Source organism: Parambassis ranga, chromosome 13 (assembly GCF_900634625.1).
Source record: "Parambassis ranga chromosome 13, fParRan2.1, whole genome shotgun sequence".
Taxonomy (NCBI): Eukaryota; Metazoa; Chordata; class Actinopteri; family Ambassidae; genus Parambassis; species Parambassis ranga.
In genome coordinates this window covers 7,598,155-7,620,655 of record NC_041033.1, presented here as the reverse complement: position 1 = coordinate 7,620,655, position 22,501 = coordinate 7,598,155, and the positions used below count along the sequence as shown (strand labels likewise).

General features: G+C 38.9%; 1 protein-coding gene across 1 annotated transcript in view; it reads left to right on the top strand.

Annotated features, from left to right (window-relative positions):
* The first annotated feature begins 2,945 nt into the window (after positions 1 to 2,945).
* The window catches only part of si (sucrase-isomaltase), a 57,091-nt gene continuing 37,535 nt past the window's right edge, over positions 2,946 to 22,501 (top strand). Inside the window, exons 1-16 of the mRNA XM_028418971.1 lie at positions 2,946 to 3,218; positions 4,619 to 4,742; positions 5,517 to 5,605; positions 5,873 to 5,993; positions 7,177 to 7,286; positions 7,507 to 7,658; positions 10,221 to 10,392; positions 10,654 to 10,753; positions 11,340 to 11,452; positions 11,572 to 11,697; positions 13,715 to 13,846; positions 14,283 to 14,402; positions 17,554 to 17,667; positions 18,157 to 18,241; positions 19,444 to 19,561; positions 21,404 to 21,575. Of these exons, the coding sequence (XP_028274772.1) occupies positions 4,619 to 4,742; positions 5,517 to 5,605; positions 5,873 to 5,993; positions 7,177 to 7,286; positions 7,507 to 7,658; positions 10,221 to 10,392; positions 10,654 to 10,753; positions 11,340 to 11,452; positions 11,572 to 11,697; positions 13,715 to 13,846; positions 14,283 to 14,402; positions 17,554 to 17,667; positions 18,157 to 18,241; positions 19,444 to 19,561; positions 21,404 to 21,575 (1,848 nt within the window). The 5' untranslated portion in view covers positions 2,946 to 3,218. The remainder of the gene's footprint in view (positions 3,219 to 4,618; positions 4,743 to 5,516; positions 5,606 to 5,872; positions 5,994 to 7,176; positions 7,287 to 7,506; positions 7,659 to 10,220; positions 10,393 to 10,653; positions 10,754 to 11,339; positions 11,453 to 11,571; positions 11,698 to 13,714; positions 13,847 to 14,282; positions 14,403 to 17,553; positions 17,668 to 18,156; positions 18,242 to 19,443; positions 19,562 to 21,403; positions 21,576 to 22,501) is intronic.

Sequence of the window (22,501 nt, the reverse complement as noted above, 5' to 3'; positions counted from 1 at the left end):
AATACCTGCCAAGTACCAGGCCTACCCCACACTGTGAAAAAGAGTTGAATGATATCACACCTATTCATGCAACTTATAAGTGGAAAAACTGGGTGGTAGTTTAAATATATCCTCATAGGTTTATATATATGCCTTTGTAAAACCCTGCTGTGAAGAGATGAATCAGCAACATATAAACAATAGGGAAGCGGACTTGCAATTTATTTCATCTTCATAAACAAACACACTAACAAGCCCAAACGGCAGAAAACATATCAAGCGGAGTTCGCCTGGGGTAACCGTAGCAAGGCGTGGCTGTCCCATTTCAAAGAATCCTTCAAATGTGGCTGATATTTCCTGGCTTTTCCTGGTAATGGAGGATGCACCTAGGTGGACCCTTCCCTGCCCATCATATCTGCTGCGTTCTCTTTAAAGTAGATTCCAAAAACTGCACTCTAATGACTTTACAATGTAAATATAAACTGCAGATTGCTGGGCATCAGGAGCAGCACATCTCGATAAACAGGAAGCCTTCCACAGACTGGACTACACCTGCAGTCTATGTAGCAGTAGACCATGTCCTTCGAGGGATGCAGCCCCTCAACAAGGAAACAGTATGCAGTCAAGGTAGAATAACACACCCAACTTCAAATGCGTCTGCAAATTTGGAGTTGAACTGAATACTTATATTTGTCTGTTGCCAAAATAAAGGTAACTGCCCTTGGAGAAGTCTGTAAGGTATATTTTAACACAGGGCACCGAGGGGAAAAACTGAGCCAACACACAAGCACCGAATGGCACCAGCATGCTGCTGGCACTGAGACGGCACACGAGCAATGCCAACATTCATTTTCATTTTGCAAAAATGATCACAGTGTACAACTTCTACCAATTCTGTGTGAATTGGAGGAAGTTATACACTGTGATAACTCTGCAAACACTGACATATTTCCACATGAAATCCTTATCCGGGTCTTTATCAGCATAACTCACCACTTTGCACTGCATTACACAGTAATGTGATAGGTCAGTGAAGTATATTGAGGCATCTTTAACACTACATCCTAAAAGTTACTGGAAGTTCATATTATTATCCAGAGCAAAAGAAGTGTGTCATGTACACTTTAACAATTCAAAAATTACTCATTTGTGCATAGCAACAATGACAAGATGTATTCTAATACACATATAAATGACTGCTAACCTACTAACCGTAAATGCAAAAAGAAAATGTTTTTTATTAGGCCGAAACTATGTAATAGAGTAGTTGCTATACAGTACCTTCATATGCTCAATTATTAATAGACTTGGCATTTAACACTGAGGAGAATAATCCAGTGTAGTGACAAATTCAGAAACCCAATGATCCATTATCATATTGAGAAGTGTTTTATTGTGCTCAGCTCAGCTGAATAGTTACAAAAAAATGTCAAAACAAAAAAAAACAGTCATATTGTAAAGCAGTTTTAATCCTGACAGATTGAGATTTGATACAATTCAGGTAACCACACATATTCACAAAAACCCACATGCATGAACACGCACACACATATATAAACTTGGTTGGCAGCTCTCAATGTTGAGTGGTTAGTTTTAAAGTGACTGGATCAATACTGGGGAGTGAATTGCCAATTTCAGTTTGTTCTATTGAAATTGGCTTGCGTTGCATTCTAGAGGGAGAGCACCTGAAATTGGCAGTGGCAAAGTGGAATTGGATTTGTGGGGAGGGAAAGACTGAGGAGTGAGCTGAATGATCACAGAACACACACCGACATTTACAGGCATGCACAGACGCACACTTAAAGGTGATCTTCAGTCATTGTTGCACGCATGAATCCTTGCCAAATTATGGAGACAGTGATGCAATTCTTTCTGACACTGGTTTTTCACAGCCCCACCTACACATGCTTGCTGAGAGCTCATCTCGGCCTCTTCGATTGTATAGTTCACGGCAATCAAGCTCTGTGTCCGAAGAGCACATGATTGTGTCTCTAGATAGTGAATAGCTCATTCAGTTGATCCTCTCTCTTCTGTTTACTGCAATGACATACACTGAAGACATCATTAGGCTATAGAGTGTATTAGTTTGGATGGATGGCCATATAAACTGTATACATTTTAAACTATAATTGTTTTTCTAGTCTGAAAACAGTTTGTTCAGCTCTGCAATTCAAGGATCCACAGTGAGTGGGAGTGGACCACAAAAGATCTCTTTGCGGTTGATGAATAAGAAAACAAGGAAAATTCACACTCAGAACATCATGTTCAGAGGGCAGGGGCAGACCTTTAATCAACAAATTGAGACTGCATAACTTCATAGTTAACCTCTGTTTGAGAAGGCAAATGGTGGAACTATCTGCTTCAAGGCAGAGAGCCAACAGCCAGCTTTGATGGCTTCCTTTGGCTCCCGATGACCAGAATAGAGGTGACTGTTGTTCATCATTGCTGCTGACCCGCTACATGAGTATGATTGTGTCATTGTTAGTGTCACAGCACAGAGTGCAGCCATCCGTCTTCGTTTCACAAAGCTCAGGGACAACTTTTACAAGACAGAGACAGTGTAAAGATGAGACATATTTATGTAAATGAGTGTAACAGTAGAGTTGCCTGTAACAGTCTACATACATCTGTTATATAATCCAGATATCTACAAACAATACCTTAGCAACATATGATCAATTACAAATGTAATGTAAACTGTATTTTATTGTCTGTGCTTCAATATATATTGAGTTTTTTTCCTGTTCTATTCATTCACCTTACTACTGCCGAGTGTGTGCATGGGTGCATGTGTGTTAATTACAGAGAATGGTGATGTGGTCACAGTGGGGTAAAGATTACTCATGCTGAGTCACAGCTTACATAAACCAACAAAAAATACACAATAATCTCAAGGTAAATTGTAACCATATAACCGTACAAGCACGCACATGCAGATACACCCTCACTTATTTGGAACAGTGGAATCAAACATGATAGCGGCATTGATTGTAAACAAGCTGATATGGAGATTTTGGGCAGTTGTTGTTTTCTCACACTGTAGATGGTTATCTGGCATTTTATGGCTTTCGGGGCTGCATGCTGAGACTGTAAAACAAACACACACGCACACACACACATTAAGCAGAAGCAGTAAGGGAGTGCTGAGCCAATGTGACCACAATACATCCTGTGGATTATAAGGTGCTATCTCACTTGAACTTGGAGGCACTTTGCCCCGAACATCGGAGAGAGCCAAGGTAAGACTGCAGCTGCGGGTTGTCTAGCCGTCTCAAAAACTAATAATCTTTATCTCATGTTACAGCAAGTAAACATTCTCTACAATGTACATTATACCAATTGTTGATGATACAGCATAATTTACCACATGATTCTGAATATTGATTATTACTGCGATGCTGGTGGGATTCAACATTACCATATGATATTAATGAATACATATTGCGTCCAAAAATACTTATTATCGTGTTATAGATACAGACCTGCAAGAAACTGATGTTTACAGCAGTCATGTTTTCACAACATTTTGTAGCTTGCAGATGTTTAAATTATGCAGTTTTATCCGCATTACTGTGGACAGACTGCGACCATGTTAATGATAATGTTGGTTATGTAGAGCTCTTTGCCAGCAGGGTGAAAAAGAAAAACTCTACTGTAATTTGCAATGCAGCTCAGAGAAGCAGATGTCTATGGAGGGCTTTGCATACTGATTTTTTGTTCCAACTCACAGTACACTGATCCGCTTTTTTAATGCCCACCTTAAACATAATTACAGGTAACTGACTGCCTCTTGGTCTGACATTAACTTTTAAAGGAAAGCTCTCAATGCAACCAGTGAACTCTGGGTATTAGGTTGAATGAAATATCAGATAATATTTTAAACTGCCTGCACTCATGTTCCTCAACCGTGCAGCCGTGAAGTAGTGAGTGTGTCAGATCAGAACATCTTGTGTGTTGGAAGATGTAAAATGATAGCGCCTAAAATAGCTTTCGGTAAGTGCAAGCTTAAAGAAAGAGTAGTGAGCCTAAAGGGTTAGTATTATATGCATACTTGTGCTTCTGTTTGCATTACATTGCATGCTTGGAGGTGCTTCCGAGTGTTTCTCTATGATGCACAGCTGACTGCAAACACACAGGGGCATGCACACGTTTGGCTCTCGGTCTCTCTCTGTGCCCTCGCCTGCTCTTCACAGCACATTAAACAGGATGGCTATAAGCTTTTTCACACACCCAAATAGACACATATCCAGCCACACATACAGACATTCACCTTGTTTTTGTGTCCGCAAGTATACTACAGTGAGGCCTAATTGCTAGACTGATATGATGGGTGCCTTTGTACAGACTAGACTTGGCATGTGGGACAATTCTGTAAACTCTCAGTTTTGTTTGGTTCAGTGCCTTTTCTTAACTTTGCACAACTACAATCCAAGGTTAATGCAAGGAAAATATATGTGTTTACTATACTTGTGTTTACAGTATGTGTGTCCTGCCAATAGGGCTCATTAAGCAGGGAAATCTTTAGACCTTTGAGACCTTGCCTTCAGTAAACTTGGTATCATTAATGCGTCATAATGATGCTGAGCTTTGTAATTAATCTATATGTGTGTTTGTGTGTGTGTGTTTGTTTTTGTGTTAGATGGGGAGAAGACGGTTCTCAGGTTTGGAGATGACCCTAACGGTCCTCTTTGTACTGATGACTGTGACAGCCATCGCTCTCATAACTCTGTATTTCACAGGAGAACCTGGAGTCAAAGGGGGTGGTGGGTAAAATACACGTACACTTAGATTTTCCTTTACACTACATGTTCGACTGAATGCTTGCACCATCTCAAAACAGGGTTTTTAAGGCTGTTTATTCAAAATTACTTCAAACATTGATTGATATGCCACTATAATTCAATTTCACAAATGTACCAGTTACTATATGACCCAAGGACAAGAAGCAAAGGAAACGAAGGACTGAACTTAAAAACTTGTGCCCTCTCATATAAAGTGATGTCGTGAAATCTATTTTTAAATCATTACTCAAAAAGAAACTCCCTAACAGTTAGCTTTTGCTAATCATTACTGAAGGATGAGTTTAAGAAAAATGTGGACCTTCAAGTACAGCTGCACCCAGTTCTTCCTTTTAAGAAATGTTCATTCATCATTAAGTCTCAATTACCTCATTTATGTTCATGGATTTCTGTAAATTTGAAATCAGAATATATTCAGCAAAAACAATAAGATGTCATTAAGGTGTCATCCAAATAAAAAATTACATCAATCAATGTGAGAAGTATGTATGAATTCCAGTCTAACTTGACCTCTAAAAACGTAACCAATGAAGTTTGTAGAAAGTAATTGCATAAAACTATATACTGATCAATAGGAACTAATAATATTCATTAATTCATAAATTAACTCATTGTGAGTTACACACAGTATATACTTTGTACCTGTGTGTTTAGGTTATGTGCATACATCCTAAACCAATGAATAGACTGCATATTAGTTTACTAATTAACACTGCTAAACATTTCATCTTTTGGCAGAAACGACTACTGAAAAGTTTGTTCCTCAGTGTCCCAACATTCCTCAGGCAGAGAGAGTAGACTGTTTCCCTGATGCTGGAGCCTCACAGGTATGAGTCACCATCTTCTCCTAGAATGTAAAGTAATCTTTGAAGATGCTTCTTTTACCCCAAAGAAGAGTTGAAGCTCTTCATTCAATCTATTCAGCTCAATTGTTATTCCAAGTAGTGCAACAGCAGTGTTCTTATAGTGATATGTTACACTGGTTATTGACTGTTGGAACAATAGTGATAATGGCAATAGAAGTGTTTATAGTACCAATGACAATAATGGCAATGAGGATAATGCTAACGATATCAACCTTCCTATTTGAACAGCTGAAATGTGAGCAGCGTGGATGCTGCTGGAGCCCACTTGATGAGAGGAATGTTCCCTGGTGTTTCTTTCCAACCAACCATGGATACACTGTGGAATCAGTTGAGCAACCAAATCCTCACGGTAAATCCCTGTTTCCCTTTTTTTTCTAACCTGTTTTCCCACTCATGTGCGCGCCCACTGAGGAAAAACATACTGATGGAAATATTTGGCTTTCTGTTTAGCTTATTTTCTAATTCTTAATGCTCCACATTCCTTCAATCTGTTGGCCTCCCTCACACCACCCCGTCCACCCCCACCCCCCACCCCCTCTCCTTCACTTTGCCTAGAGCATGGTTTTCTGTGAAATATGACATGGATGGCATATCAGAAAACATGATTGACTTTGCAGCATGCAGGCTTTTCTATTTTCTGCTTGATCTCACTGCCTTATGTGAACTCAGTTATTGTGTAAAAGCAAGAAAAAATGTGGGGACAGTTAAAAAAAGTTTGATCTGCAACATTTTGAAAGCACTAATATAACTGAAAAATATAAATGTTTGCTGCTTAGAATGGAGCAAAAACACTTGTGAGGGCTGAGTAGCAGGTGACCTCTACCCAAAAAAGTATATAAAATAAAAGAATTGAAACTGTCTTCAAATATTTTAAATGCATTCAAGTATTGCAAAATCCCTTCTTTTATCCTGCAGGCAAATGTGGATTATGTAAGCTCTGCAAGCATATTGCAACCTTTGATCACACTGGTAAATGAACAACTAGGGAATACATATGTGTAAATGGATTCCAATCTCATTTTACCTGATGACTTAAATGTGGAGCTCAGCCTGTGGACTGATGTTTTTCTTTTTTTTTGTATGAAAATACACAGCAGGTGACAGATTAAACATCTGGTTATCACCATCAATTAGGTGCAAACATTAACTTATCACATCAAAAAGCCATGATTTTTAAATCAGAGTAATTTCCTGTCAAATGTAAACCATTTTCACTGGGTATATATCCAAATATTCTCATACCAAGGCTGTATGTCTCAGCATCTAGAAACCAATATTCTAATTATATAATAATTTATATATAATATATATATAATAATTTTATATAATATATTCTAATTTTTGTAATGCTTCCAAGTTAAGTAGCTATGTATCTAGCATGTAGGTAAAAAATTATTATAGACTTACTAAGTAAACAGTGCACATCTTTTTTGTACAATTTTAACTGTATTTTTGAAGCTGTAGGTACATTTTCTAAATCTTTTCTGTATTTTAACTCTCACCATACTCTGTGTGTGTGTTTAATTTTGCAGTTATGAAAGCCAATTTGAAGAGAATGTCCTCTCCCTCTTTATTTGGTGCTGATATACAAGAACTGGCCTTTCAAGCAGAGATGCAGACAGACAACAGACTGCATTTTAAGGTGGAAAATGCTTTCCTTTTCCTCTCTGTTAAACACAAGCCCCTGCCTGTACACATCTATATTCTGACAACCACAGAGTCAAATTAATTTCAAACGCTGTTTTTAATCAAAAGAATGTTTAACACAAATGCTGTACAGAACAGAAAAGAGGACCAAAATAGAACACAGAGATACAGGAGCCTGCACTTGCGCAGCATGAACAGTTGTTTCTTTCTTTCAGATCTATGATGCCCAGAGGCAGAGGTTTGAGGTCCCCCAGGAGCACATCAGTAGCCTCAAGAGTGACCCATCTGGCACACTCAGCCACACACTAGAGATCACACACAAACCTTTTGGCCTTACTGTGCGCAGGAAGGAGAACAAAAAAGCCCTGTGAGTGTTCACTACGTGTGTGTGTGTGTGTGTGTCTCTTTTGTATATTTGTTTGTGTCAGATAGGGGAGAGGCTTGTCTATAATACATACAATAATAGATTGTTTTCTATGTAGAGCACAAAGGAAATACAAGACAGACTATACTATGTATATTGTGTATGTTCAACAAAAACTAATATGCATTCATGCAGCTATGTTTATTATATTTTGCAATATAGTTTGAATGTAGGGAACCTAATATGGCTGCACCTGCAGAGAGGAATGGAGTCATTCCCTTCTGCTGCAGGGGGTTGAATATTATTAGGATGACACTGCAATCTATGTGTGCAGTAGATTATATGGATGTAATTCTGGAGGCAAAGTGTCACATTACCTACAATATAATTTAAGACAAGCTGACTTGTTGAATACTTGATTTAGTCCCAAATCCTGCTTCCCAGAATTCTCACTGTCACCTTAGAGATTTGAGAATTGACAGCTGCAAATGGATTAACATCGATTCTGTGTATCTCATTTGATGAAATTATGTCAGAAATCCTCTAAGGCAGCTTGTGCACCACATCATCTCATTGTCATGCATTATTGCCACATAATGACACATGACACCTTCCCATGATACAAGTTAGTTTCCCACAGCACCAAGTAATTATGTTAATGTTGCTCCAGGGCACAATTGGTAGGCCTCGGGGTTATATCACAATGATCAACTACCCATCAGGAGTGTGTGCCCAAACCCACACAGATGCAAACAGGACACCATAAGGCAAGAAGCCATTATGATTAATGTATATGGATTGTGATATCTTGAAATAAATAGGTCTTCTTTGCACTAATAGTGTTTATTCAAACAGGCTTCCTGGAATTTACAATTGACACATATGGTCTGAAGCTCAGTCAGCAGAGAACACTGCACCATATCAGGTTATCTTCGTGTTGCGCCACAATAGTAGGGCGGTTTCTAACAGGTTTTCCTGTAACACCGTCACACTGTAATGTCCGGGTTTTGCTGCCAAACTCCAAATGCCAAAAGTTAACTAACCCAATGCCAAAAGTTAACTAATGGCCAGTATAAACAAACTCCACAAATATCTGTTTTCAGGGATTTGCCTTTAACTTTAACTTTAACTATAGTTAAGTATTTTTCACTAACCTGAATTACTGTGAAAGGTTCTTCCCTATTGTCAGTCATTTTGATATCGCATGACAACCTTTGGTTTGTCCCAATAACTTACATCACATACCAGGCAGCAAGATTATTATTTCTCAACAAAACCTTCAACTAGAAGCCCTGAGATTGCTCTTAAGATTAGAAGGTGAAGAATAGCATTTATTTGTTAATCTAATTGTTCTGGCTTTCTTCTACTCTTTTAACCTTGGCCACATGTTAGGTGATTATTACTGTTCTCAAGAGCCTCCCTTTTTGATACAGTTATATCACATTATTTCCAAATGTCAACTCTGCATTATACCTCATAATAAGATTTTTTTTGTGGAGCCTCAGACCAATTTTCCAGAGAAATTAATTTTGTCAGTTGTCTGAAAACAGAGAAATCAGAACATATTAACTATCACATAATTACTGGCCATTTTTAATGATAAAAAGAAGAAGGTAGTTCAGACTGTTTAGAATTGGTAGAGATTTAGGTGAATTAAGGTTTTACACGTGCTGTACTATACTACACCAAGTGACTTTTTCACTGCCAGATGGTTTACTTAATAGCTTGAAAACTTTCTAAATTGTGTTTCACATATGCAGTGGGGACAAACTGAGCAGTGTTATCATTATCAAAAACAATACAGCATTTACAGTTTAATATTTTTACTACTTGATAGCACATCACATATAAAAACCATCTATGGTGACACTATTTGCTTTTAATATACAAGAATGACAATGTGTTATCATTAAGTATTTTATGATCCATAATTCCACCGATATCTGGCATTTAATTAAGTGTGTACATGGGGTAATGGCAGTCATAATAATTCTGCTCTTTGAACTGTCAGTCTGCAATAAGGTTAATAAGTTCTCTTTTCATAATAAAAGCTAACAATAAAACAGACATGTTCACTGAATACACCTGTAGCCATTCTGATTAATCCTATTTACTCTGACAGTTGAGCTTTATCATTATCACTGACTAGCGAAGAACCAAAACATTTCAGGTATTTGATACTGTAACTATACAATAACCTCATGTTTTGACAGCTGTTTGCAGCCTCTTCAGCCTGAGTATTTCCACTACCAATGTGTGTAGGTCTTATTTTGAAGACTAGAGAAATGCTACCCAGACGGCTTATTAGGGCTTGATGAGATGGTCTGTCTTCACGCTGGTTTTCTTTTCTACGGCTCAATTCCTCCACACGTCCTTGTCTCGTACCCACTCCCACTCTCTTCTCTTCAATGCATCTAACTCTCATTTTCTTTTTCTTACTCCTTGGTCTCTCACAATTTCCTCTCTCTCATTTTCAGATTCCAATGCTCACCCCTCTCTCTTTCTCTGTCTGTTGTCCTACCTCCCAGTGGTGATCTCCTCTTCTGTTTTTCTAAAAACATTCAGGTTTGACACCACAATGGCTCCACTGGTGTTTGCAGACCAGTACTTACAATTGTCTGCTAAGCTTCCATCCCATAATATTTATGGACTGGGAGAGCATGTGCACCAGAATTTTCGCCATAACACCGACTGGAGAACCTGGCCAATTTTCACCAGAGATGCCTTTCCTAATGGGGTAAGGGGGTGCATATGCACATACACAAAACACAGCACTGCTGACTGGATGTATAATGTTCTCAAAATCAGATCTCCTCCAATGATGGATGTCTTTGTGTGAGCATGTGTGTGTAAGTGGCACGTTTACATGTGTATTCCTCCTTTAAAGGGGCTTATAATTGAATGTCGTGTAAGCTGATTAGGAAGTAAAGTCACCACCTTGGTTTCAGCAAGTCTCTACACCTCTACATCCCTTCATCCCTCTCTGCTTTTCCTGCAGGGGACACATAACCTTTATGGACACTATCCCTTTTTCCTCTGTCTGGAAGATAACAGTGGAAAGTCATTCGGTGTCTTTCTCTTGAACAGCAATGCTATGGGTAAGAGCTACACAAACAGAGACTTACTGAGAGAATATTTTGAACAGGAATACTGTATCCGTGCATAACTTCATGTAACCAGTCCAGCTCTAATCTGTAATCTACACACTTGCAGTGATATAGGGCCAAAAACAGTAATTATGTATGCGCATTTAGGTAATGTGGGTAAACACACAAGCATACATTTTGAAAGAAACTGTTTTCAAATGCTTCAAGGGCAAATGAACTATCAGTTATGCCTCAGCTTGCTAACACACATGGATCTACAGTTCCCTCAATCAAACATTGTGCTTACAAATCAAAGAGAATATTGCATGGCTGTTTTATTCTGTGAAGGAGATGACTGAAAGCAATGGGAATGCCCACTGACATTTCTCTCTTGCTCTTGTGTATAGTATCCTCATATAAAAGCTTTTTCCTCCCCACCTGAATTGTCTTGACAGATACAGAGATGGTATATGCACAAGTTTGTTTATGTGAAACAAGTCTGCAAGCACAGAAAAAGTGGAAATTCTCTGAAAATACACATTTAGGTTTATGACTTTTAGTTAAGTTTGCCTTGCCTCAATCTTTTATTCCTCCCCAGAGGTGACTCTTCAGCCTGCCCCAGCCATCACTTATCGGACTATTGGAGGAGTCCTTGACTTCTATATTCTCTTTGGAGACACACCAGAACAAGTGGTGCAAGAGTTCCTGGAGGTGATTATTTAAAACATGTGGGGCAGGTTTTCTGGGTGCATCTGTGTGGGTAAAAGTGGTTTGTGAGTTGCCTTGGCATTGTAACTGCATTAAAAATGTGTCCAATTTTTTCTGTCCAGCTCATTGGCAAGCCTGTCATTCCTCCCTACTGGGCACTGGGTTTCCAACTTTCACGGTGGGACTATGGCAGCCTTAGTGAGGTCAAGAAAACAGTGGAGAGGAACCGTGCTGTGGACCTCCCATACGTAAGATTCAGTCTGCCTTGCTTTTTATAATTAAACTGTCCAAAACTGCCACCCATGTGTAAGAGTGTGTCCACATATTGTATGGAAAAAACTGGCATTCACCAACAGTGTGATAAAAACATACCGACAGTTGCTGAAGCTCTAAACCTAAGAGGACACATGGGTAACTCATGATTCAAGTGGCTAACCATAATGTTAATGATACAATGTGTTAACTTTATCTGATGAAAGTGACAGTACCTCAATGCAACACACTAATGAACACAAACAAGTATCAGGAGTAAGGGGAAACATAAAGATTTAACATTAAAGATTAGAGTAGGCACTCCTATCTTTTCTTGTAAAATGGTCGGTGTCTTTGATAACACTGCTGCCAGCATGTGTTTATTACCCAATTTCCTGATAATATTCAATCACATTCAGACTTCATTTCTGAAGCAAACAGGTCAAACTGAGGCACATCTTTCAAATTTAAAAAGCCAACTGTCTAAAAAAATAACATAGTGATAATTTATGGCATGTACAGAGGAGCGTTTCTTTAGCCACTACCACAACTGTACAGCTTTTAGGGGAGGAAGTGAAAGCAATCGATACTTCACCTTGTGCACCCCTTGTTAAATTTGAACCACTCATGCACCACTGTGTGGTTCCAGAGGCAAGAGCCTTAACCACTACACTATCTGCACCGACGTGATATGAAGGTTGAAGCAGGAGTTGGGCAGACAGTCAGAGTGATAGGGATGGCCTTTAGCTTAGACGGGGTAATCCAGCTTTCTGTCAAATAATGGAGAGTCTGCTGGGCTCTATAGGTTCAATCCAGGGACCACTATTTTTCAAGCGTCACTGAATGTTAGCACTGATCAAAGATCAATCGACCGAGTTCCTTTCATTATCTCATTCATCCTGATCTGAATGTTAAAACTCCTCCAACACCTCTTCCCTTCTGAGACATTTGACAAATACCAGTTCTGGTTGACATTTTCTTGGAAATGAGCCTCCTTGCTTATCTGTGTCAGCCCTATGAGTAGTAACTATAAGTTCTTCCCATGTAGAGCACTGAGATACTTCTTTTTCTGTAACTACAAAGGTGAATTCCTAATTCCAAATCTTTAGATGTCCTAATAAAAAAAAAAGCTTTGTCTGATAACTCAACAGTGATTGCACCAACCAAGGACGCATTTTGAACTCTGTCTTATCTAAACATCAAATACAAACCCATTTTCAAGCCATCTAAATATTCCACTCTTATTATCTCCGATCTCTCTTTCATATTCAAAGACATTAGGGTGCAGCTGCCTCCTCTCCTGCTGTACTCAGGGACATGTTTGATAACCATTAGATAGACCACAGAGGGTATTATCACATTCTCCCTAATATGTCTGGAGCTGATTACCATTAGAGGAAGGATCTGGCAGAGCCTTCCAAACCATCTGCTCTATCGATATCAAGTAGACTTTGGCAGGCAACAGACAGACAGAGAGCAAGCATTAAAGTCACAAAAAAAGAATGTGTTAACATTCCCATTGTCCTCCCAAGGTTTAGCATCACATTAGCAAAGCAGTTTGCACTCATATCAGGTTTCAGAAAGTCCACCAAAGTCAGGTCAACAGACAAGCTAGCAGTTAAATGTTTTTCTTCCAATTTAGTGAGGCTCACAGGCTGTGTTAATAGTGCCTTTATTAGCTGTGTTGAGATGGGAATATACTGTGTAAGGAAGATGCAGAATTTTAGTAGATGTGTCTTAGTTATGCACAGAAGCAGAAACATGAGTGGGTACATTTAAGAGGCATTAAGAGTGATTTTGAATTTATTACACTCATGGAAGATGCATTTTAATAGATGGAAGCCATGCCAGCATTTTAGCATTTCCAATTAAGCTTTGAATATCTAATGGCATCTAACCTATTTTAAGTAAAGTCATCAAGTAAATCACAACACAAACTTATCTGTAGAAAAATTATTTTTGGGGGACAATTAAAATGTATATATTCACTGTGTTTTCCTTCTGCCCATGCAGGAGATTCAATACACTGACATAGACTACATGGAGGACAAGAAAGATTTTACCTATGACAAAGTGAATTTCAACGAGCTGCCTCAGTTTGCGGAATACCTCCATGAAAAAGGACAGAAATACATCCTCATCCTGGTAAGAAGCATTTCATTGTGACACAATTTACTATATTAACAGACAAAATTAACTTTAAATATTTGAGTGGTATAGAACAGCTGTTAACATTTTACCTTACATTTCTAGGTTTTAGTAGAGTTCTCATTCTGATATTATAAACCATATGTTGTTGCTGTGATGTATATTAGACAAAATGATATTTGACACCAACACATTTTTCAAATACAGGAGCTCACTGCTGTTATAAAAGTAAACACTAGTACAAAACACATCACAAGCAGCATACCCAGAGTTCAAAAGATGCTGCCTATTCATTATTGTTATTACTAGTGGTACAGGCTTTTTGTTCTGATTATTTATTTATTTTTGTACTTCAGCCAGTTAATGCAAAATAAAGCTCTTCTACACCAAACAATAATTTGAAACTTATGAATGTATTATTTTGTCCACATAGGATCCAGCCATAGCCACTAGTAAGAGGGCAGGAAATGCTCCATATGAATCCTATGACCGAGGGACTCAGAAGAATGCCTGGGTCACTACATCAGATGGGAAAACTCCTCTGTTAGGAGAGGTGAGCTGAAATGTGGTGCAATCACGTGTGACAATGGGTGTTATGGGTCACATATATAGTAAACAGCCAATGTAAGCCACAAAGGCACAGGAGAAATCTGAGATGATTTGGAGATAGATTTTAGCATTTATTCATCTAAATTTATAAGGGAATTATTAGCTCCACCCTATCCATTTTTTTAAGATAGTAAAAACCTCTGGTTAAAATTAGCAAACTGGAAAGAGAAGTACATTCTTCAGACATGGTTTTTGCACATACAAAATAATATATACAGGGTAGCATTCAGAAGCGGTCTGCCCCTAAATACTGAAGGTTTTCGATTAAATTAAAGCCACATTTCTTTGTACAGAAAGGCTGACTACCTGTCTGACACCTTTTAAAAAGATGGCATCCAATAAAGGATGCATCTGTTTGCAGCCATGAACAAGTTGGGACAGCACAGCTATTACATGCTGAAGGTGTACATCCTGTACAAAAGCATCACTCAATCAACTGAGAGCAACTGCTAAAGATGGCTTAATTGGGGCCATTTTGCCCCATTTTTTTTTAAATCAGTGCAACAAGAATATACATAAAATGGCTCAGTTCCTATAAATTGTATGAATTACACTTAATAAAATTCTCATGGAGGGAGACATAAACAAAACATAAATAAATAAAACTACAATGGACTTCCCTGATAAACGATATTGCCTACATTAATCCATAAATATGCATACTAATAAACCCTTAATAAGCAACGACATTCAGATGAGAACCAGCATTAGCACCACAGAAATGAAACTGTGGTTGAATTACATTTTAACATAAATGAATGGGTGACTTCTTGGTTCTTCAGTCACCATCAAACAAAAAAAAAATTCCCTAATGGAAGTTAAACCCTCCTGGATGTTGTTTTTGATCTCTTTTCCCCATAGAGCCCATGTTTAAAACACTCTCCCCTGCAGAGAGGGTGGAGGTGGGGGGTAAAAGTACATTGCTCCCCTTGCTTTTATAGTATTGCTTTTGATTATGCACATGATTAGTCCCAGTCCCTGTGCTAATCGCTTTTTCATGCTGTTTATAACAGGTCAAACATATGCATTGATTCTGCATTAGTGTTTAATCTTAAAATGTTCTGCATCACCGCATCACAGATTAGGTGTGCAAGTGTGTATTTGCCAAAGAGAGAGCGAGGCAGAGAGACAGAGGGGAAAGGAAAACACAGTCTGCGTGTTCATCTGTGTGAATCCATCTCTGTAAATGAAAAGCTATTCTTGGTTGTTTGTGCTTTATGTCTGTGCACACGTGTGTGATTATAATTGATTCTGGTTTATCTCCATATGAATGTATGTGCCATGGATATGAAAACAGTGAGGTCTTTTCAAAACGACCTTTGCTGTGGCAGTAAAAAAAAAAGGAGATACAGCGAAAGCCTGGTATTTATACTGCTTTTAAGATGGCTAATTGCTTGCAAAGATACGGATAAAAGCTTTTCCTGGTGGCCCACATGTTTCTGTGTGTGAGTAGAATCATAGAGGGCTCTGACTTCCTGCACACGTAGAAATAGATGGGAGTAAACAAAGTAACTAAGAGAAACGTATGCAGGTTTAAAGGCAGAAATGACAGACAGAAACACGGGCAAGTAAAAAGGCAGGTTCAGGCAAACAGACAGACACAAATAATAGATTAGACGGAAATGTATGGGGAGACAGACTGGCTGACTTTACTGAGCGGCACGGTGACAGAGACATAAACAGTAAGCCAGCCACAGTGAGAGACAAAAAGACAGATCATCAGGTACACACAAAAAAGGGACAGACAAGGTTGGAAAGTAGAAAGACACTTTGGAAAAGGAGGAAAGACAGACAGGTAATGACACAGATAGGTGCACTGTCAGACAAAAGTGCATAAAAACAGACAAAGATAAAGCGAGAGACGCAGCTACAGCAGATTTGTTGGAAGTGTTTACCTCGTCGTCGCTGCTGGAGATGACAAAACCTGGACTTAAATGAAGAAATGGCTCACAAAAAAAAGAAAGATTACATCTGCGAGGGACTATCAATAAGCTCTGACCTTGGAGTTCTGACCACCTGCCAAAAACATCTGCCCATAAATCTGCGTGCGTGTATGCATGCGTGCACGTGAGCATGATTCATGTCTTTGCTACAAACTGGGTTGTAAAGTTATTGCCAGTGGAAGTAAAGGTAAGAGATAGAGTGGAGCAACCTTGAGATTTAATATCTACAAAGGGTTTCACACACAGAAATGCACGCGCTGATGTGCACATACACACACACACAGAATCTCTGCCTTTCTCTGTGGATTAATCATTTTTCTCAATACATGTCATTAAGGACGACTTCTAACACACAGTCACGTCTAGAGATTTCTATTGCATTATCGATTTCTCCTCTCCTCTGTTCTCTTCCTTAACTCGTATGCCTCTTTATCCCCTTTCTCCTTTGCCATCTCTCCCTCATCAATCCCACCCCCACCCTTACTTCATCTCTCTTCAGTTCTTTATTCTTTTTCGTTTCCACATCTCTAAGCTGTCTCTCCGACACAGGCATTTGCGTGGAGCTCACTACTACGCTGTTTCAACTGATCACGCCCTGTCATGTTTGCTGTTGTAGCCGCTTGCTGTGATAACTTTATGTTACAGATTCTTTTAAATTTAAAAAAAAGACGCATTCCAACACAAGAAAGTTCTTCAAAAAATGTATCTGCTTTGTGTTACATGCATAACGATAACCATGCACTTTTGGAGCTAGAAATAAGCTCAGAAACAAAAGCTACATGTGTATAATGCATGAACCCACGCAACAGGGGCAATAAGCATATGTTACCTTTATAAAGTCAAGCTAATAAACTCAGTTTGAATACCTGCTTCTGCAAAGTGAGTTATAATCACTGCATAGTAATAGGCAGACAAAAAATTACAGAAGCTCTATACTGTCAGAGTGGTGTGCCCTATTTTCTTTAACGTCTAAAATGCAAGCAGTAATTGGGCAAGTATGTGAACAGACATGTTCAGAACAAGGTTGGCTGTCTAAACAGAGGCACTTAGGTGAAAACTTTGAGCAGTAAAGTTCCTATGGTGATGTTAAACTAATGTTCTCAACATTGTATTTTAAAACTATTAAAAATATTGCATATTCTTTCCTGACAGGTGTGGCCAGGGGAGACAGTATTTCCAGACTATACCAGCCAAAACTGCATCGATTGGTGGGTTGATGAGTATGAGCGACTCTACAAGGAGATCAAGCATGATGCCCTCTGGATCGTAAGTCAGTTTTAAATACATAAAAGAAAGATGTGTGTTCCTCTGATTAGATATTAGGTAACAGAAAATTCTGAAACTGACTTTATTTTGCAGCCAATTACCTGCGCACAGGGACAGTGAGCTTGCGTTTTTGGTAATATTCAGTGGCAATTACTTCACTGTGGGTTGGACATTGAGGCCACTAAGAGCACCAAACACAATCACCAAAAACAGACTTAAATTTGTATCATACCGTTAATGAATCCTCAGTTGAAAGTTTGGTTTTGGCTTGCTCATTACTCACCCTGTTTGCTGCAATTTACACAGTTTTCCATCATCATCCAAGCACCAAAGCTCAAGTCAGGTCAATTAAATAATTCTTACTATGAAATTAAAAGGAACATGGATAACTCTCACGTCAGCAAAATAATCCTGGTTTTACCACATTAGTTTATAGTCTGTTACAGATAACTAATAACATTTCATGTTTTTAAATGACAAACATTTCAGGACATGAATGAGGTGGCTAATTTCAAGAAAGGCTCAACAACAGGCTGTGAGGACAACAACCTCAACTACCCTCCCTACACCCCAAGTAAGACATTGTTTTCTATAATCATACTATGTATATAAAAGTAGCTGCTGTTTTTCTTCCTGCCTTACAACTGAACTAATAATTTCTCTCTCAAATGAGAGAAATGCTTTTGTTGCATTTGTTATGACCATTTGATAACAAATGTCAATTTAAACCCCAAACCTCAAAGATTCTAATTTGTTTGGTATGTTCATTATCAAACACATTCAGAGAACACTTGTAACTCAAATTTTATTAACATTTTGGTGTGGAAAAATTCAAAAATGGGATTGAAATGAAATTCAGGTCAATGATGATAAGCTTTGGACGCATTTACCTAATAAGACAAAGGCAGAAACACGTACGGCATCTGCCAGTCAGAGACTTTTGAGCTTGCATGACAGTTATGGCCAATACCTTGTCTGAGTTTTCGGAGCATATAACAAAAGCCAGGCATCAGGCCATTTTCCAGTCCCTCGGAGTCATCAACCTTCTTCCAAGGCACATTTAAATGCCACTCTAAAGATACCCATTTGTTGAGATGCACAGTGTCAAATGAAGGACATCGGTTGTAGCACAATGTTTTTTTTTTTTGTGGCAATACAAATCAGGACAGTTAGGGCATTCTTCCCAATGACCCATCAGGGCCAGCAAGATGTTACAGGATGTATGAACCCTGTCATTGACCAGCCATTCTAGGCGGTTGTATTTGTACAAATCAATAGTTTATGACAGTCTGACCACATAACTCTAAGGCCACCTAATGCAAAGGAACACAAGATGTCACAGACATGCAGCTTGTAGACCAAGTGTTGTGTCCAAGTTGATAAAATAGCCCCACAGGCTCATAAAGAATGTTCAGGTCTAGGGGAAAACTCATCTGAAATAGCGGGTCCCTGGTGAAGAATTTTGAAAATGACTCTTCTGCCATGTCTTTTATTCTGACTGTGTTGCAGACAGGATGATCATAACTGGAAAAGGCACTCTCCTGATACTACCTTTTATATTGCACTCCTTCTTAGTCATCCTGTTACTCTGTTCTTCTTCCTTCTCTCATTAACTCATTGGTCACACGTCCTTTAGCAGTATATATCAATGTCTCACTTGTTCTTTCTATCCACCGCTGCATCACTAACTCACTGCATGCAGTATTTTGTATTCAATCCATACCTCCTCTCGCCTTGTTCCATCTCTTCACCTACTTCATCTTTTCTCTCCCCCAGAGATTCTGGATGAGGTGATGTACAGTAAGACTCTGTGTATGGATGCCAAGCAGGCCTGGGGGAGCCACTATGATGTCCACAGTCTGTATGGCTACTCTATGGTGCTGGCTACTGAGAAGTGAGTGCATCCATAATCAGTGACAGAAGCAGTTTGGTCAGCTTGTGCTACACAGGCCAACTTGCTGCCACCCCTTTAGAGCAATGAGGCATTGGCAAACTCAAAACACACACACATACATACAGAGAGAGAGAGAGAGAAAGAAAGAGAGAGAGAGTCTTCAAAATCAAGTGTTGCAGAATCTGAGGTTGTTGGGGCATGGCCCTGGAAGAGAATTATGGAGCAGACAGGAGAGAAGAAGGGCGACAGAGAAATCTGTCAATTAAATGCAATGCAGTAGCTTATGCTCCCACTAAATCACAGCCTGCAACTCTTGTAGACCAATTGGAAGTCAGATCCCATGTGATAAGTGCAAAAGTATGCTTTAATGAGCCAAGCTCCCAGGGCACTTAAATGAATTTCACATCTGGGTCTGGCAACAGTTTACCCATTGTGTACACAGATCTACAAAAGGGGAATCAGTGTAAGCTTCATAACTGAGGTATAGAATATCTGAATACAAAGTTCATGAATACTTGTAAACACACATACAGGCAACCAAAACCTTACACACTGTAACACATCCAAGTGGCACATCCATTTTTTATTAAATCTATCATATATTCATTTTATGCTAATCATACCCCATTAGGTTGTATACAGTACATTAGATAAAGAGTTTCTTTCTGTGGTTGTGTACAACACAAATGATGCAGTAAGGTTCTCCAGAGCACATCAGGCCACAGTGATCAAAGCAAAACTGAATCAGAAGTCTGGAATAAGTAATCCACAAAAACACTAAATGACACAGCTGTACAAAGGCTGCTGTTAAAATAAAGATCATACAAAAAGTTTCCATGTCCTTGATCCATCAGTTCACAAAACGCTTAAGTAGTACCAGTTGCCAGAATTCTAATACGAACTAATGGCGATGGAATGGGAAAGCTGCATCAGTTAAAAGGTAGCACACACCTGCACTAATGGGTTTTGGTAGATGGAAAATAAGACCACATAAAACTACAATTCAATGCACCTTGATGGATGCCGACATACAGTGTTGAGGTTAGATGTGAAAGAGTTGCAAATGTGCAGCTGCAAACCGAAGTGTTAATTACCCAGTTTGTTATACATATCACTTCAGTAAAGTTCTCACCTGTTCCCCGACATACTGCAATATTTAGCCTCACTGCCATAAGCTCTCAGGAGTACCTCATATGCCAAGATAAATCAATGCATAAGGCCAGTGAAGCTGTTTCATTTTTGCTAAATGTGGCTGCAGTATTCCTTGATACAATGTCTGCAGAGAAAGTTGAGTGACATCCAAACAATATAATGGCAAAGTGTTCCCACTGTTTTTGGATTTTGTGAATTTTGTGCACCATTACATTCCACTATGATGCTCTTCAAAGATACATTATTCCCTCTCACAACTACACATTTCCTGCACACACAAACAGGCACACCAGGCCATGCCCTCAGTAGCTGACATGCTGACTCACTCCTTCAGTATTAGAGCTAACTCATCATTCTTTTGTCTCCTTTTTTACTCCCTCTCTTTTTCTCCCTTCGTCCACTAATTAAAATGTATTATTGGCAGCAGACATATTTTGTAAACATCATCAGGGCTTTGTATTGTCATGGAAATCAATGCTGATTCGATTTCCTTAAAAAAATAATAATGTACAGTTGGAGAAGAAATAGTACTAGTCTGGCTGTGTCCCCATGCAATAGCTCTTCATCTTTCTCCACTTTGTGTGTGTGTGTGGGTGTGTTTGATCTCCCTTGTGTTGTCTCCTTTTCTGTCCCCATGTCCTTTTTTCTTAATGACCCCCGCCTCTCCTGGTTCTCCCTTTGCTTCCACAGAGCTTTGCAGCGCGTGTTTGGAGGGAACCGTACCCTGATGCTGACCCGCTCCTCCTTTCCAGGTGTGGGAAAATATTCAGGTCACTGGCTGGGGGACAATGCTGCCAACTGGAATGACATAAAATGGGCCATCCCTGGCATGCTAGAATTTAGCCTTTTTGGCATCCCCTATGTGAGTAGCAAACCTTCACACAAGGGCAAATACTGTTCATATCATGCTTAAAGTACTGTAAGTGAATGTGACAAGAAAAAGTATACCCAACCTAGCTGGCATGACAGGGCTTAACAGGAGGTAGCATTTCCTTTTTCAGGTCTGTACTTTCGCTACAGATTCAAATAAGACATCATAATATTAAACTTTTAGTTGGGCTTCCTTTCAAACCTTTTCACATGTGTAGAAAAATATATTTTGACTTTTTTTCTACATGTCACCACACACGATAAATGCAAACTTGTGTACCATTACACTGCTTTTTATATATGTTTTCAATGTATTCACATCTTCTCCTGATTTTGAGTATTCAAGAGTCTGATCTTGAATAATTTGTTGTCTTTATGTTTTAAAGCTACATTATGACACAGAAATGTATTTAGGTCAAAAAAATAAATAAATAAATACCAGCATGGCCCCCACAACCAGCACCATGAAATTATAAGTAATCTGCCACCACAAAGTAATTTGTTTTTAATCGTTTTAAAATATAGATCTAAACATTTAATACATTAAGAAAATATAAGGTCTTCTACCACCATTGCAAACTTTGACTGACGTGGGGCCCCAAGCAGTTGCTGGTCTTGCCTGCTGGCAAGTGTCATCTCTAAAGCTGGCTAGACACATAGCTCTTAATGTGGGCTTCACTTTAGTTAGCAGGTGGTTCTGGCATTTGGAAGCACTTTTGCCTTTTTTAGCCGCTAATCGAGATCTATGAACAGACATACACATTAAGACAGAGGGGCAGGTCTGAAAAAGTGTGTTTGGAATGAGATCCATTAAAAATGTCTGGAAGAACAGCGGTTCTTTTTAGAGAAACAAAAAAAAAAAAAAAAACACACTGCTCATCACTACCCAAGTGTACTCTGTACTGTGTACTTCCTAGT